Genomic DNA, 18,607 nt, shown 5'->3' with positions numbered 1-18,607 from the left:
CCATAAATAATTAAGTTTGACCGACGGCTGCGGTTCTCAAGCTCCTCAACTCTTTGCTCAAGCGTTTTAATTGTGCTATTCATGGCAAAAACCTGGTCATTGCAGGCTTTAAGTTTTTCTTCTAGTGCGCCTAGAGCGTCCAGTTTATTTTCAATATCCGCTAGTCTCTGTTCCTTAATTTCCTTAATATCTGCGGAAATTACATTCAGTTGCTTGATGATTTATATAAATATATGGACACTTTGCCGATAGCTTATTGGTGCTCCTGTGAATTCATCATAGCGCCAACTACATTTTCTGTAACCGATCGGCGGCACTTATAGACGTTCATTGTACAGTAATTGCGATTTTGTGCCATTGAAGTAATGTATACTTTCAAAGTCACGCGGGTATTGTTCATTTTAAGTGAAAGTTTGTTTAAAGTGGGGCTCAACTGTATTCGCTTTTTGATCAACGATGTTCACAAGTGAGAACAATGGTAAGGACAGACAAGACTCGTGTAAGAGACTAAGATAAGAAGTGTGCAGTCATACATGGCACCTCGCACAACTTGAGAAAGAGAGGAAACGAATACGAAATACACATTTTTTTTTCAGCTCCTCAGTGCTTATTGGATCTTTCCAAACGAGTAAATCAAATGGGTCGTACGAAGGTCAGCTGACACATAAATCATTGAGATCAGTTTGTGTCATATTCAGAGGGAGAGGTTATTTCATTCCCCTGTGCTGCGGACGCACTTACTTCGGCCAGACGTTAATAAAAGGTTGTTAAAACATAAATACAATGTGACACACCTGAGCATCCAGTGCCGATATTGTGACTGCATGCCCCAATACAACAGCACAAAAATTGTATGCCAGTCTGGTAATAAAGTGATGCCAGAAATAGCCCACAATATCATTAACCTAGGAGTCAACAGTCAATGGGTCTTCTAGAAGTATGTACCGTAAAATGCCGAGTGAAAATTGCATGATTGCATGAAAATTGCACGACTGGGTGGGCTATTGTTCAGTTCAACTGCAGACTAAATATTACAGCTTTTGCTTTCACTTGCTCATTAATATTTGATTGCATAATAATAGGTGATTCAGCAGATAAAGCCAATCTCTACTGCAGCTCAAAGATGCAGAAAAGCTTTCAGGTACAAACTATGCTAAAGACTGATTCCCATGAGCAATGATGAAAAACACTCCTGGAGTGGTTCACACACAGATAACATAGAAGTGCCCAACGACATTAGAAAGCCTACTTGCAGGGTTATGTGTGCTTAATTCTTCAGACTGCTTTAAAATAAAAAAGTGGACGTTTTTCTTTGCAAATTTTGAAGCAATCACTGCTCGTTGAAAATTTTAATCAGTTTATGATAGGTGTGTCTCTATAACTACTTTCACAACAACTTAGGTGACATGATTATGTGACCTTAAAATGTGCCTGAAAAAAACAAAACAAAAAAAACATCTTTTAGAATTTTTATGAAACAGATAATACAACACCTAGACAACCTTACATAACACATTTTATGTGCACACTTTGCAACAATGCCACTTCAACATGCCTAACAGAGACGAGCTCGGATGTACTATGTGTGATGCCTTCTGGCAGTGGAAACAGCGCTTGACTACAGTGCTTCAGTGATGCATAACTATATGGTTAGTCCTAACTGCAAACTGTACGCATGCTCAGTAGCTCGCAGGTAAAGTTGCCCACCTGTGAGCATTCATCAATGATGGCTACTTGGAAGTGGCCCTGGGGCAGGTTCTTTAGTGGTCCGTCGTCCGAGGCTGTGGTCAGTGTAGACAGCACCACGTCGGCATTGGCGAGAATACGACCCACGGCCCTGCGCTCACGATCTTTGAGTTCCTTGCGTAGCTCCGACAGCTTGCCACGTGTCTGATATCCCTTGTCATTGGCCTTGCTCTTGGCAGACGAGAACTGCAAGGATAGATACATACCATGTTAAGCCACATAACTTGCACTTTTCTTCACAGAACTGCAAGGATAGATACATACCATATCTAGTCACAACTTGCACATTTTTTTTCACAATTTTTGAGCTCTAAATAGGAGTTGCACAAATTACCTGGAGATTTCATGAACGCATCCAAAAATAATGTGCAATAGTATACTGTCATGAAGTCATGACGCGTACGAAGACAAAAGTATGTTTCTTGAAGATGAACCACTTTAGTTGGTTGAACTTGTGGCCCCACAAATGAAGGTCGTATTACAGCAAACAATGCGACCCTGATGTCGGTGCACAGTGCGTCGGTCGTCAATTATCAAATCATCAATGAAGCATGTTGGCCTTTATACATGTGCCGTCGAATATTCCAGCATTATCGCTAGTCGCCACATAAGTTTCAGAAGAAGCTGTAATGTTTGCGTTGTGTGAGTAACCACATCGAAAGGCTTTAATTCAAAAGTTCCTAGTCAATCAGCGTGGTTTGCGCAAGGCAGCCCCTACACGTGCAACGGGGCGATAACAAAACTTGAGAAAGGAGTGCGGCATTACTCCTCTTTAAAAAAGCATCATCCCAATACTTTAACAGATGATGAAAGGAGAATACTTAAAGTAAAAAATGTACAATAAACAATGAATACAAGCAATAAAAAAAACAATAATAAAGTAAGAAGTACGGTCCACAAGTTTTATAAAGCGTGTAAAACGGCTTGAGGTGCACCACATGCACCTGCAGTCTAGGATAGCCTCGTAGTCTAGAGCGCCTAGACGTCGAAGCATCTTATATAGCCCAAAGTATCGTTGAAGGAGTTTTTCACTAAGTCCACGTTGTCGTATAGGTGTCCACACCTAAACCCAGTAGTCTGGTATTACATGAAGCATCGTCAAAGATTGTAATTGTGGCAGTTAGTCACCTGCTGATTCTTGATGTGTGAGCTGTCAGGCTTCTTCGACGTGCTGCAGGTAGGTGGTGATGTCAATTTTTTCCTCATCGGTCACTTGTGGTAACATGGCATCGAGCATCATTACGGGCTTTGTCCGTATATCATCTTGTATGGCATTATCTGTGTCGCTTATTGTACGGCCGTGTTGCATGCAAATGTCACACATGGAAGGATGGCATCCCATGTCTTGAGCTGAACATAGACGTACACGGCCAGCATATTGGTGACGGTCTTCTTTAGACACTCCATGAGGGCATTGGTGGTCCAGCGGTGACTTGTCTGGCTGTACGTCAAGATCGCTTGAGTTATAGATCAACTGAGCTATTATCGCCTGTGTTATAGCACCAAATTACGCATCTTTCTGAAGTATTTATTAAATTAACAAACTCCATCTTGTCTACAGAAATATTTCCCGACAAAATGAAAATTGCTAGAATTACTGCTTTACATAAGGGGGGCTCTCCTTCAGTAATATCAACAATTATAGACCAATATTGATCCTTCCGTGTTTTTCGAAGATTGTAGAAAAAGTGATTAACAATAGATTAGTGAACTACTAACAGGTATAACTTGCTCTCTGAACATCAATATAGTTTTCAGAAAAGCAAACCTACCGAGAGTGCTTTACTCAATATTAGAGAAAAAATATCAGCTAATATAAGGAACCTATTGCACAATGTTGGTATTTTTTTGAACTTTAGGAAAGCATTTGACTCGATTAAACATGAAATTCTCTTTGCTAAGTCACCAGATTGGGCAATCAGAGGCATAACTTTAAATCTGATACAGAGCTATTTGTGTAACTGAAGCCAGTTTGTTTAAATACTAATATCAAGTCCGACTTGCAAACCACTATGCATAGCATGCCGCAAGGTTGGGCCTATCTTGTTCCTTAAATACATAAATGATATTGCCACGTTCCATTTCACAAGTTTTTGTTATCGTTCCGAAACACCACACGATTCTCAGCGCAAACCGCGCCTGCAGGTTTCGAGAAGGTTCCGCACTGTAGTAGATCATTTCGATAAGATCACGCCCACTGTGCGAACGGCACAGATTGTTCTGGAACCTACGCCACCGCCAGCGATAACGCTAGAACATTCGACGGCAAGGGTATAAATGCCGACGCGCTTCGCCGCTTGTCAGTTGTTGATCGAAGGCCGACGCTCCGTTCGCCGCTATCAGTCCGAGACTGCTATCTGTGCGAGACTGCTGCTGTAATTGGACTTTCCGTTTACCGGGCACAGGTTCGCCCAAATAAACAGTTAAATCCCAACACGAAGTCTCCTGTCTTCGGCCACGTCACGACCCCGTGACATCTGGTGGAGGTGCTGCTTCGTTCATGTACCGGACGCCCCCGTCAAGCCGTGAACCCAGCCCACGTCGCGGAGAAGACACCGACGCCAACCAGGAGCAGCGAACAAGCCGCCGACAGCAAGGGCTACCACCGGAGTACGGGATTCTAGAAGACAAGGCGCGGAAGACCAAGGCCATGACCGCGACTGCAGCGACAATGACAACCGCCGCATCCCAGCCCACGATGGTCATGCATCAACCTAGGGAACCACCAATTTTTCATGGGTCATCGTTCGAAGACCCGGAGTCCTGGCTAGAAACATACGACCGTGTGCCCTCAACCACTGGGACAACGAAGAAAAGCTCCGTCGTGTGTACTTCTACCTGGAAGACACCGCAAAGACCTGGCTAGAAAATCGTGAGTCCACGCTCCGAACGTGGGATGTCATCTGCGGCGCATTTCTGCAAACGTTCGCGAGCGTCGCTCGCAAAGAAAGGGCCGCTGCTCAACTAGAGACCCGGGTTCAGCTACCAAATGAGAAGGTTGGAATTTTCACAGAGGAGATGACCCGCCTATTTCGTCACCCTTACCCAGACATGCCTGAGGAGAAGAAAGTTCGTTTCCTCATGCGAGGGGTCAAACAGGAGCTCTTCGCGGGACTAATGAGGAATCCACCGAACACCGTCCAAGAATTTGTATCCGAGGCGACCACCATCGAAAAAACCCTTGACATGCGCACCAGACAGTATAATCGTCGCCTGACTACAGAATGCGCTGCTGCTCAAACCAGTGACTCCGAAAACCTGCATGAAACGATCCGAGCGATCGTGCGGGAAGAGCTGCGCAAACTGTTGCCTTCGGCGCACCCTCAAGTGGATTCGATCGCCGACATTGTGCGAGAAGAAGTTCGGCAATCACTTCGAATTCCCCAAACACCGCTGCCTGAGCCAGAAACTATGAGCTACGCCCCTGCAGTGAGCCACAACGCTCCTCCCCGTCCACGCCAAAACGCCGCCCCGTCGCACTTCCGTCGCCGGACACCACCGCCGCCACCAGCCCCAACGACGACCTACCGTTCACCAGCGGGCCATCGCAGTGCGCCGAGGAAAACCGACGTTTGGCGCACCCCTGACCACCGCCCACTGTGCTACCACTGCGGCGAGGCCGGGCACACTTACCGCCGTTGCCAGTACCGACAGATGGGACTGCGTGGCTTTGCCGTCGATGCACCACGTCCGCAGCCAGGGGAACGGCCACGTGACATCGCCGACTACCTGACAGGAACTCAATGGACACCCCGAAGTCCTTCCCGTTCGCCGTCGCCCAGCCGCCGCATGTCACCGCACCCCCGGCAGTACTCCGGCCCAACGCGGGGCCGGTCTCCTAGCCCGTATCCGGGAAACTAAGGGCAGCAACCGGTGGAGGTGCGGTTGCTGTGCGACGAACTACCGAAGATCCTCCGACGACGACGACGCCGCGACGGAGCTTTCCGAACACAATGCCAACCAGGCAAAGCCCTGACGGCGAAAGCTCACTTACCGGAGGTGGCCTGACGACGCAACATGGAAGCAGCGGATCAAGCCGACGCAGCCATGACCCGATGCCACGCCCTAACTGTAATGCGAGACGGAGAACTAGCGACATCGACGTTCTTATTGACGGCCACAGTGTGACCGCTCTCGTCGATACTGGAGCCGACTATTCTGTCATCAGTGGGTCGTTCGCCGCGAAGTTAAAGAAAGTTAGGACAGCTTGGAAAGGCCCTGAAATCCGCACAACCGGAGGTCATCTTGTAACGCCTGCAGGAATCTGCACAGCGAGAGTCACCATTAACGGCCGTATTTATCCTACAGACTTCGTAGTCCTACAGCGTTTCTCGAGAGATGTCATCCTTGGCATGGACTTCTTATGCCTCCATGGTGCTGTCATCAACCTAAAAACAAAGTCGATAACGTTATCCACAGAAGAAGCACTACCACCGCGCACGCCGTCAGGACACCATGCCTTGAATGTGCTGGAAGAACAAGTCACCATTCCGCCTCGCTCAAGCGTCATTATTTCAGTCGGCGCTCCTAAATCACCTGACTTGGAAGGCGTCGTTGAAGGCAGTCAGCATCTGTTGGTCACCCGAAATATTTGCGTCGCAAGAGGAATAGCAGAGCTGCGGGGAGGCAAAGCAACGGTTATGCTGACGAATTTCAGCAATGAGTACAAACATGTGAACAAAGGAACAACGGTCGCATACATCGAAGAAATTGTCGAAGCGACCAGTGCTTTCGCCCTCGCCGATTCTGCGGAACCTGCTCAGAGGAACCAAGCCCCTCCTCTAGCTTTCGACGTCAATCCCAGACTACCGAACGATAAGCAAGAACAGCTCAAGGCCCTGCTCCTGCAATACGAAGATTGCTTTTCGTCATCATCGAAAATTCGGCAGACCCCAATCACGAAACATCGCATCATAACCGAAGAAAATGCCGGACCACTCCGTCAGAGTCCGTACAGGGTTTCGACGCGAGAACGTGAGGCCATGAAGAGACAAGTTGATGAAATGCTGCGGGATGACATTATCCAGCCGTCCAAGAGTCCATGGGCATCCCCCGTGGTGTTAGTGAAGAAAAAGAATGGGACCCTACGTTTCTGCGTCGATTATCGCCGCCTGAACAAAATCACAAGAAAGGACGTGTATCCTCTCCCACGAATAGACGACGCACTTGATCGGCTCCATAACGCCAAGTACTTTTCGTCAATGGACCTCAAGACTGGCTATTGGCAAATCGAAGTAGACGAAAGAGACCGAGAGAAGACGGCGTTTATAACACCGGACGGCCTCTTCGAGTTTAAGGTGATGTCCTTCGGCCTTTGCTCAGCGCCTGCAACTTTTCAACACGTTATGGATACAGTACTGGCAGGATTGAAGTGGCAAACTTGCCTTGTGTACTTGGACGACGTCGTCGTGTTTTCGAGTTTCGATGAGCATCTTCGGCGCCTTGAAGCTGTACTTCAAGCCATCAAGACGTCCGGACTCACACTGAAGCCAGAAAAGTGCAGATTTGCGTATGAGGAGCTTTTGTTTCTGGGACACGTTATCAGCAAGTCTGGAGTTCGTCCCGATCCACGGAAAACAGCCGCCATCGCCGACTTCCCGCCGCCCACTGACAAGAAGGCCGTGCGCCGATTTCTGGGCCTGTGCGCCTATTATAGGCGGTTCGTGAAAAACTACGCCCGCATCGCCGATCCTCTCACTAACCTTACCAAGGCCGACGTGGAGTTCAAGTGGGAAACGCCACAGGAACACGCTTTCCAGAAGCTTAAACATCGCCTCCAGACGCCTCCCTTACTTTCCCATTTCGACGAATTCGCCGAGACAGAAATACATACTGACGCAAGCAGCGTAGGTCTTGGCGCCGTTCTTGTGCAGAAGGCTGACGGACTTGAAAGGGTTATTAGTTACGCCAGCCGATCGCTATCCAAAGTAGAAGCAAATTATTCCACAACAGAAAAGGAGTGCCTCGCCATCATCTGGGCTACGTCGAAATTTCGCCCCTACTTCTACGGCAGGCCCTTCAAAGTTGTGAGCGACCACCACGCCTTGTGTTGGCTAGCCACCTTGAAGGACCCTTCAGGTCGCCTCGCACGATGGAGCCTGAGACTTCAAGAATATGACATTACTGTCATTTACAAGTCCGGCAAAAAAAACACTCCGACGCCGACTGTCTCTCTCGTGCGCCTGTCGACCAACCGCTACCCGACGACCCGGATGACGACTACTTCTTGGGAACGATAACTACCGACGACTTCGCTGAACGACAGCGGGCCGACCCGGAACTTAAGGCCCTAATAGAATACCTCGAAGGCAGGACCGCCGAAGTCCCGAAGGTATTCAAGCGCGCACTTGCGTCGTTCTTTCTACGAAACGGTCTTCTACAAAAGAAAAACTTTTCACCGCTTCGAGCTAAGTACCTCCTTGTGGTGCCTTCAGCTCTGCGACCAGAACTCCTGCAGGCCCTGCACGACGATCCGACGGCAGGGCACCTCGGTCTTTCCCGCACGCTCGCGAGGATACAAGAAAGGTACTACTGGCCACGTCTTACCACCGACGTCACTCGTTATGTGAGGACATGCCGGGACTGTCAGCGACGCAAGACACCGCCGACAAGGCCAGCGGGACTTCTGCAGCCAATCGATCCACCTTGCCGAAACTTTCCAGCAGATTGGTATGGACCTACTGGGGCCGTTCCCGACGTCGGCTTTCGGAAACAAGTGGATCGTGGTAGCTACCGACTACCTCACCCGCTACGCCGAGACAAAAGCCCTGCCAAAAGGCAGTGCATCCGAGGTAGCTAAGTTCTTCGTCGAAAATATCGTCCTACGTCACGGCGCCCCGGAGGTCCTTATCACCGACAGAGGAACGGCATTCACTGCCGACTTAACTCAAGCGATCTAGGCATACAGCCAAACAAACCACCGCCAGACGACAGCGTACCACCCACAGACCAACGGCCTCACCGAGCGGCTTAACAAGACGATCGCCGACATGCTGTCAATGTACGTCGATGTTGAACACAAGACGTGGGACGCCATTCTTCCGTATGTGACCTTCGCATACAACACGGCGGTGCAGGAGACGACGCAGATATCTCCATACAAATTGGTCTATGGAAGGAGCCCGGCAACGACGCTCGATGCCATGTTACCCAACGTCACCGACGAAGAAAACCTCGATCTGAGCGAGTACCTTCAACGCGCCGAAGAAGCCCGACAACTTGCGCGTCTCCGTATCAAGAATCAACAAACGACCGACAGCCACCGTTACAACCTTCGACGACGCTTCGTGGAATACCAGCCCGGTGAACGTGTTTGGGTGTGGACGCCGATACGCCGACGTGGACTAAGTGAAAAGCTTCTGCGACGGTACTTCGGACCCTACAAGGTGGTTCGACGTCTCGGCCCACTTGATTACAAGGTTGTCCCCGATGGCATCACGAACTCTCAACGATGCCGATCGCGACCTGAAGTCGTCCATGTCGCGTGCCTCAAGCCGTTTCATGCACGTTAACAAACTGAAACAGTGTTTTTTGTATTATTGTTGTATTGCAATTTATTCATTGTACTTTCTTGCATTATTATTGTACCTTCATCTTTAGTTAAAGCATCGGGACGATGCCTTTTTTCAGAGGGGGGCAATGCCACGTTCCATTTCACAAGTTTTTGTTATCGTTCCGAAACACCACACGATTCTCGGCGCAAACCGCGCCTGCAGGTTTCGAGAAGGTTCCGGACTGTAGTAGATCATTTCGATAAGATCACGCCCACTGTGCGAACGGTACAGATTGTTCTGGAACCTACGCCACCGCCAGCGATAACGCTAGAACATTCGACGGCAAGGGTATAAATGTTGACGCGCTTCGCCGCTTGTCAGTTGTTGATCGAAGACCGACGCTCCGTTCGCCGCTATCAGTCCGAGACTGCTATCTGTGCGAGACTGCTGCTGTAATTGGACTTTCCGTTTACCGGGCACAGGTTCGCCCAAATAAACAGTTAAATCCCAACACGAAGTCTCCTGTCTTCGGCCACGTCACGACCCCGTGACAATATTGTTTTTATTCCTCAAACCACTGAAATAGTCCTCCATGCAGATGATACCAGTGTTTTGTTCTAGTTCACCTTGCCTCGTGGACTCGGCAAACATTTAACAGACTGGTTAAGTGCTGATCAGATAAACTTGAATGCCAGCAGAACTAATGTCAGCACTCGTGTTGTCCCTCTTTGCCTTCCATAAGCTTCTCTTCCAGCACTTTTGTGCTTGCGCTGCAGCCCCAATTAACATAAAACTTAACCAACTAGCCCAAATAGCCATTCTTCTTAAAGTCATTATATTTCCTGCTACTAATAAACCAATTCCTTTATCCCCATTAAGACACAGGTACTGGAACGAGCCTCTCAATATAAATTTCTTGGTGTGCTACTCCACGAAAACTTACGATAGACATGTAGAATTTCTTGTAAGCAACATAGCCAAATCAGTAGGTATCCTAAACAGATACCGGACCTTGTTACTGAAATCGTTAAAACACCAATTGTACTTTCTTTTAATTTATTCCCACTTGCACTATTGTGTTCTTATTTGGGGAGTTACGCTGTGTTCTAATCTGAATAACCTGTATGTCATGCAAAGAGGAGCTCTTCACTTCATTTGTAACTTCTCATACCACGAACACATATATTCGCATTTTTCATCGGAGCACATACTTCGCATTTATGAGATATATAAAGAGCGTCTTTTTGAGCTCATATTCTGAGAATACAGAAATTACTCTCAGCTATTTCTAGCTACCTACACTAATACGCTCGAATTTACAACTTTAGACATCCCACTTTTTTTTTAACTAAGAACTAGAACTACCTATGGTCAGCAACTTTTAAAATGGCAAATCATCTCTAATCTACTAAACAGTAGGCTTGTGCGAATAGTGAATTTCAGGGTCGAAGCGAATTCGAAGCGAATAGTGATTTTGGTTGAATAATTTCGAATTGAATAGTATGCATGACTTATAAAAAAAAGGGGAATATTTATCATAACCTAATTAACCTGCACGATATTTCTTTTGAATTGAAATAAGGGCTCTATGCAAATGCCTTTTTTTTTTTCGTAGAAAGGAAGTTGAAACAACCTTGATGAGTAGTTTCGGTAGGGTCCGAGTAACAACGTGTAAGATAATGTTTTGAAATTTATTATACTTAAATCATATAAACCATCATAATAAGCTTAATAAAATGAAGGATAACTTTGAGGGTAACATGTTCCTTTAAAGGGGCCCTGCAACACTTTTTCAAGTATCCATGGAGCAAGTAAAAATGCTTGGTGCCTCACAAATTTATCGCCGCAAAGTTTCTAGAGTCAGTCCAGTACGAGCGAAGTTCCAAAACTGTCGCATGCTGCAATTGCATTCTCCATTCTCGACCCATCAAAAGAACTGGAAGCTAAGTAGGGAAGGATGGCACGGGAAAATAATAAAAAACATCATGAGTGCCTGGTGACCTTGAGCATTTTTTCTCTCTCTTTTTTCTTCAAATACGAGGCCTTTCAATGCGTACGTGCATGTACTTGTGGACAAGCGGCGGCCTCACGCGGCGGTCCAATAACGATGAGTGCGCCATGCTCAAATCAGCCAATGACTGTGACCAGAGCCGTATTTTCTTTCTTGGCTGTGACAAGTAATTTTCGAGCTTGTAGTGTCATTTGCCGAGGGAAGAGAGCAATTTCTAGCTTTGAAAATTCATTGTGAATTTCAGGCCGCGTGCTGCGCTATAATACTTGCCTCGCGTGTTCTCGGTAGCCTAGACTACCGATCAGCAGCATTTTCTGACCATGCTCAGTAAATGTAGTAGGGCCCCTTTAAATCTGAAGGGGGCTTCGCGGCAATGCAAATTTCTCCCGAGTAGGTGCTTTCACGGCTTTGCAATACTACAATGTAGTGAAACCATCTTTACAAGCGAACAATGTACATTTATTTGTTCATTGCGAATACTTCAAAAATATTTGATAATTTAAATTCGAATCGAAGTGAATTCGAATACTCACCTATTGGTTCGAATATTCGAAGCATTCGAATATTCGCATTAGCCTACTAAACAGTCATCTTCAAGTACCAACGTTGCATGCTTTTTCCATATGATCTTTCAGAATTAAGTTGAATATGAGCTTCTTAGAGCTCATTCAAGGCTTGAGTGCACTTAGTTATGCCATTTTCTCATAATTTTATGCATAAAGTGTTATATATGTACCTACTATTGTGACTATTTATGAACAATAGCCTGTGTTAATGCTCCCATATGGAACAGTATTGTCTGTACCACTATTTCTCTTTTTACTTCTTTTGTTTATTTGCTTTGCATTGATATGTGTTTGTAATCCAACCCATTTTCGAAGACTAGTAGTAACTTTATTTTGTATAAGCTTTCCGCAATGTGACTGTGTTCTTATTTTTCTTTTTTTGCCAATGCAGTCCCTCTGTGTGAAGGGGTGTAAAAGCTGCGCCAAAGCCGTGACATTTGCTGAAATTGCATCAAGCTGCATGAAAATGCCCAGCCAACATTTTTTCAGATGTGCAAATTTCCGCGAGAAATCCAGGCCACATCAGCCACCTGCAGTTTTAGTCATCCATCAAGGCATGCAGACCCCAACTATAATGCCTAGAATGTACTTAAAATATGAAAAGATAAAGCAACAACGCTGTGCGCTGCCCATCAGTTCGTTGACCGCAGCGCATACCTATCGGCAGGACGATGGTACTTCAAGATAAAAATGCATTGCTGTAGCCACCAACGCTTCACGGGAAATATAAATTTCCCAGCCTGAAAACATGGATATGGCTTGTTAGGAACTAAAGCTCGAAGTGTATGCCGCATTTCCCTCGCGTGAACAAGCTCAACGTGCTGCGAACGCCGGTGTTGCCAGCGACTATGTCGATTGCCTTAGCAGTGGCATATAAAACATTTTTAAAGTTTATATTACTATTATTTTTTTTTAAATTGTGTCGTCCTGGCCACAATCCTGGTGATAGGCCACCGTGCCAACGGCCGCGCGCTATTGTTACTTTAACTGGTTGAACGCCCTTTGCAAAGGAGCCAAAGCAAAACATAACCCTCCAATGAGAGAAGAAACAAGGTGGGAAGTGGGGGGGGGGGGGGAGGGGGAGGTGTAGCTGTTAGAAAATTGATATACTTACGTACCTTATATACTATAATATACTATGATTGGTATTCTGTTGCTTTCTTTATGAAGCGCTATGGTAACAGTTGATCCCCTGTAGATTTCTTCCAGGATGTTTATATACACTTCATCGATGCCCTGATTCCGCAGTGCCTGAACGACTGCTGATATTTCTACTGAATCACACGTCTTCTCGTAATCTATGAAGGCTATTTATAGTGGTTGGCTCTATTCTGAGCATTGCTCTATTACCCGATTGATAGTATGAATGTGGTCAATTGTTGAGTAGCCTGTTCGAAATCCTGCTTGTTCCTTTGATTGATTGAATTCTAATGCTTTCTTAGCTCTGTTAGCAATTACCTTTGTAAATAGCTTGTATACTACAGAGAGCAAGCTGATCAGCCTGTAATTCTTTAAGTCCTTGTCATCTCTTTTCTTATGTATTAAGATGATGTTAGCATTCTTCCAAGACTCTGGTACTCTTCCCGTCAGGAGGCACTTCGTAAACAGGGTGGCTAGTTTTTGTAACACAATCTGTCCTCCATCTTTCAGCAGATCTGATGTTACCTGGTCCTCACCAGCAGCTTTACCTCTTTGCATGCTCTCCAAGGCTTTTCTAACTTCTTCTATCATTACTGGTGGGGTGTCATCTGGGTTGCTGCTAGTTCTTATAGTTTTAAGGTCGAGGTTGTCTCGGCTACTGTACAGGTCTGTGTAAAAGTGCTCCGCTATTTTAACTATCCTCTCTATATTGGTAGTTATTTTGCCTTCTTTGTCCCTTAGCGCATACATCCGATTTCTGCCTATCCCAAGTTCCCTCTTCACTGCTTTGACGCTTCCTCCGTTTTTCTGAGCATGTACGTTTCTCTCCATGTTATACCTTCTTACATCGGATACTTTAGGCCTATTAATCAACTTCGAAAGCTCTGCCAGTTCTATTTTGCCTGTTGTACTTGAGACTTTCATGCTTTGACGCTTTTTAATAAGGTTCTTCGTCTCCTGGGACAGCTTGGCAGTGTTCTGTCTAAGTATTGTACCTCCAACTTCCACTGCATATTCCGTAATGATACTCGTCAGATTATCATTCATTGCGTCAACGATGAGGCTGGTTTCTTCGATAAGAGACGAGTACCTGTTCTGAAGTGAGACTCTGAATGCCTCTACTTTCCCTTTCAGTGCTAGCTCATTGATTGGCTTTTTGCGTATCAGTTTCTGTCGTTCCTTCTTCAAGTCTAGGCGAAGTCAAGGCCGTACCATTCTATGGTCACTGCATCGTACCTTGCCAAGCACTACCGCATCCTGCACGATGCCTGGGTGTGCCCTCATTATAAAGTCTATTTCGTTCTTATTTTCACCATTAGGGCTCCTCCATGTCCACTTACGGTTTCCTCATTTTCGGTGGAAGGTATTCGTAATCCGTAAATTATTGCGTTCTGCGAATTCTACTGGTAGCTCTCCTCACCGATGCCATAATCTCCTACTGCCTGGTCTCCAGCCTGCTTCTTCCCTACCTTTGCATTAAAGTCTCCCATCAGTATAGTATACTGTGTTTTTACCTTACTCATTGCCGATTACACGTCTTCATAGAAGCTTTCAACTGAAGCGTCATTGTGGCTGGATATAGGCGCGTAAGCCTGTACCACCTTCATCTTGCATCTCTTATTCAGTTCAATTACTATACCTACCACCCTTTTACAAATCCTATAGTATTCCTCTGTGTTGCCAGCTATGTTTCTGCGAATTAGGAACCCCACTCCCAGTTCTCTTCTGTCAGCCAAGCCCTGATAGCAAAGGATGTGCCAATTCTGTAACACCGTATAGGCCTCATCTGTCCTCCTAACCTCACTGAGCCCTATCATATCCCATTTAACACCCTCTAGCTCCACGAATAGTACAACTAGACTTGCCTCACTAGATAAGGTTCTAGCGTTAAACGTTGCCAAGTTCAGGTTCCAATGTATTGAGGTGGAGCAAATTTTGAGTGGCTACTTTCAGTTGGACGTTGACTGCATTTGTCTTTGGGAAGCCCGAATAATAAAAATTCCAATGCGAATCAAATCGAATACCAAACACCGATCGAGAAATATTCGAATATTTGCATATGCTTACTAAAAATGCTAATGGTTGATGTGGCACTGGATGTCGACAGGAGAGCCTTGACTTTAACGCTTATTATGCTGCTCCAGTTACACGGTGCAAATTGTATTTTTAATCAGCAACAAAGCTGCAATTACTTATATGAAGGCACATTTCAATTTCTTGCTATAAAGGATTCCTGCTTTACATATGATTCTTTATTCTCAGTGACATGTGACTTAGATAATGAAAGAAAAAAGCCTGACGTGCCACAGTCCAGTTCACACCCTTTGCACGGTGTGTGCAATTCGTGTTGTCCACTTGGCAATGCAGTAGCATGTGGTAGCATGGTGGTATGCAAACCTGCTGAGTATGATGGTCTGCACTCTTGTGCATAGGTGAAAAAAATTGGAGGACACTTGAGCTTTCTCTTCACAAGCACATTATGACAGTGTGCAACAAGGAAGGATGTCTGCAGAGCTTTTCTCTTTTTTTGTGTGGGGGGGGGGGGGGAGGGGGCGGCTTCTATACTTGACTGCAAACTAAGGCCAAAACGACAGCTTGATCCACAGCCTTGATCACTGGCCCTCCCACAGAGAGAACTTGAATAAGTGCTCCACCAATTGCACTTACTCATTTTAGTGACTTAAGGGAAACATGGTTCTTAAGGCTCTCTCATTTATTTTTGAACCAAGTGTGACAAAAGTTGGCATGCTTACTTAGTTCTCCGGATTCTAAAAATGTAGTTACTTTTTCTGTAGCTTCATTAGTTAAATAATCAAGATTACAATTTCTATTGTTCTTATCATAATAGAAAAATAACTACCTGTCAAAAATTAATAAATAACATAGGGATTGACAGTAGAAAGTATAAGACGTGCAACATAAGAAGCACTTTTTTGAATGGGTCCTTATTTCTTACTTTACAGTATACTAAACTTCACAGCCCTGAATGTGGCCATTGTGTGGCCACACAAAAGACTAGTTTGAAAAACTTGCATCAAGAAAAATCAAAATCTGCTTCCTATGTTGTGTGCTCCACACATATAGCTTCATGCTGCAAAATAAAATATTCTGCTATCTGTAATATTTTCAGATATATTGCAGTAATTTTCATGCAAGGTGTACAATATTGCCATTTTGAGAAAATGAAGAAAACAAAGATTTCTAACATTTTTAACTGTAAAAATGTATGCACTTATAATTACATAGCCATTGAAATATAAATGAATGCTAGAAAGCCTAAGGAGTGCAATGCTGCAAGCTGATCGAAAATTGAACGAGTACTTCTCGAATTACAGCACAGTAAAGTTCATTGCATGTAACCAAATACAGAAATTTTTATATTAAAATAAAAAAAATGTAGCTGCCCTTTAAAAATAGGCTCCCAGCATTGTTTTTTGTGCACATTTAGCAACATTGTGCAAAAACAATTACAGTTCCAGCTGTCCTAGGTCCACTTTTACCGAACAAGCAAAAGAGTGTGGTCAAAATCTGTGCTTCGAGAATAATGCTGTTAAAACTTAATTTCGTCCTTCCGAGAAAAAAATATTATGGCACACATACTTTTAGTCAGTTATTATGCACCGGGAATGTAGTAGGACAGATTGTTTGTACGAGCGTGTCGTTTCTTCTAGTCCTGTAGCAAGTTGTCGCCGTGTGCTCGTCTGCCGCGAGGCCGCTTATCAGTTCGGTGACTGTGCTGACGGCGATGTGCGACAAATGTGCCTGCATCATCCACGATCCGTCGAATAACGTGGCGATGTTTTCCGGCTTGTCCAGAATAAGTTATCCGTAAGTGTCGCGAACCAAAGTTGCTCCCTCGCTCATCAATTTCGAGGCTACACGAGTGCCGAGGTATTAGTTTCCTTTTCACGTCAGACTGCCGCATTTTCGAGCGGAGATCGCGACAACGTTGCGAACACGTCGTTAAAATCAGTCTACCTGTTGCCAGTAGCCTCCATTGTGGGGGCCGCGAGTGTTGTGTCGTGGCGCCACCTGTGAGTGGCACGCGCACTGAGTGCACCCTAGTGTGTACTCTGTTCAACAGATGTTGTCTGTAACGGCACACACGTGATTGCATGCAGCCAATCGCGTGTGTCCGCATGTCGTTGTGTGTCGTTCAATAAACGGCCGCTGGCCAGCTCAGTCTTTGTTGGGTTCCCGCTGGCTCCGGTTACTCACTTCTACTGCGCGTGTTGGGCGCATTCCGGCGCACGCTGCGTCTCGCGTTCAGTCGTCGGACCCTCGCCGTCAGACGCCGGACCCTCGCCGTCAGACGCCGCTCGCTGACACAACAGAATGGCGACGAGGATGTTCTTCACCACGGCAGAAAGAACCCGTGAGGCCTGGCGCTCTTTGTGTGCAGACTCTGGCAAGCTCTCGCCTAGGCCTTCACCCTTGCTTCGCCCCACACCTCTCTGTACTACCTCTCCTGTCGGCATGGCTCTCTTCGAGCACCTTCCTGTCTTCCTCCAGCTGCCGGGGCCGCCCCCGGTTCTGTGGACTCATTGGAAAAAAAATGTTTCAGGCCCACCTCGAGGCGGCCGGCGGCAGCGACTGGAACGACGCGCGTCATGCGTCGGCGCTCGTCAGCCTGCTGGGACGGGAAGGACAACGGAGGTGTTTCGCGGCAGCCGAACAGGAAGAAGCCCGACATGAGACGAGCAATGCGGCGCCAACTACGCCGGCGTCTGAGCCAGATTCTTCGGCTCCGGCCGTTACAAAGTATGACAGTCTCGTCAAGCAGCTCAACCGGCTTTTCGCCGCGTCCACTAAGACGCTAGTTGAACGTCACGAGTTAACTAGTCGTCGCCAACTCCCCGGCGAGAGTTTCCTCGACTACGTGACAGTCCTGAAAGAGAAAGCCGTACGATGCAAGTTTGGGCTCACGTACGTGGAACGCGTCCGCGATCAGATTATTCACGGCTCGTCCAACTTGCAGGTGAGAGAGAAGCTGCTGGCATACGGCGAAGAGTTGTCCTTGGAGAAAGCGTAAGACGTCGGTCGGACGCTCGAAGCATTGTCCTTGGCGAACCCAGCGTTTGCTCCCAGTCAACCTGAACATGTCGAAGCCGTTGGGCAAGGCGTCCAATATGGCGGCGCGAAGAGAAAGAATGGCCGCGCCAGTTGGGGAGGCCGTGCTCCAGTCGCAAATGAGAAGTCTCAAGGCGATTTCCAACCTCAATTGTGCGACAGCTGCGGAAGCAGATGGCACCACTCAAGTTTTCGAAATTGTCCAGCTCAAAGTCGACGTTGCAATACGTGCAACGCTTGGGGACATTTCGCGTCGATGTGCCGCAAGACTGCCCCTGTACAGCGCGTCTCTTCGAGGGGAGCTGTCGACGTCGTACCGGAGCAGCAGGCCTCCACTCAGTTGAACTCAACTTTAAGCTCATCAGTGTTATCTTCGGATCGTCCTTTGTTGTCCGTGCTCACAGTTAGCACCTCATCCAGAAAAGACTTAGTCGTCCATGCTGTGGTCGATGGTGTTAACCCTGCGACTACTGGTGGATACAGGAGCGCCTGTATCCTTGATGACTGCAGAAGACTTTCAGCGTCATTTCAGCAAACAGCACAGCCTGTCCAAAGCTGTAGTCGACTTGCGAAACTTCTCC

General features: G+C 46.5%; 1 protein-coding gene across 1 annotated transcript in view; it reads right to left on the bottom strand.

The window, feature by feature from the left end:
* LOC119181230 (DNA-binding protein SMUBP-2) overlaps nt 1-18,607 on the bottom strand; it is a 195,806-nt gene that overhangs the window by 117,391 nt on the left and 59,808 nt on the right. The window contains exon 8 of the mRNA XM_037432411.2: nt 1,708-1,932. Coding sequence (XP_037288308.1) covers nt 1,708-1,932 — 225 coding nt within the window. The remainder of the gene's footprint in view (nt 1-1,707; nt 1,933-18,607) is intronic.

Source organism: Rhipicephalus microplus, unplaced genomic scaffold, assembly GCF_043290135.1.
Source record: "Rhipicephalus microplus isolate Deutch F79 unplaced genomic scaffold, USDA_Rmic scaffold_14, whole genome shotgun sequence".
NCBI classification, from domain to species: domain Eukaryota; kingdom Metazoa; phylum Arthropoda; class Arachnida; order Ixodida; family Ixodidae; genus Rhipicephalus; species Rhipicephalus microplus.
The sequence above is the reverse complement of the archived record's forward strand: the minus strand, read 5'-3'. Positions and strand labels throughout refer to the sequence as shown.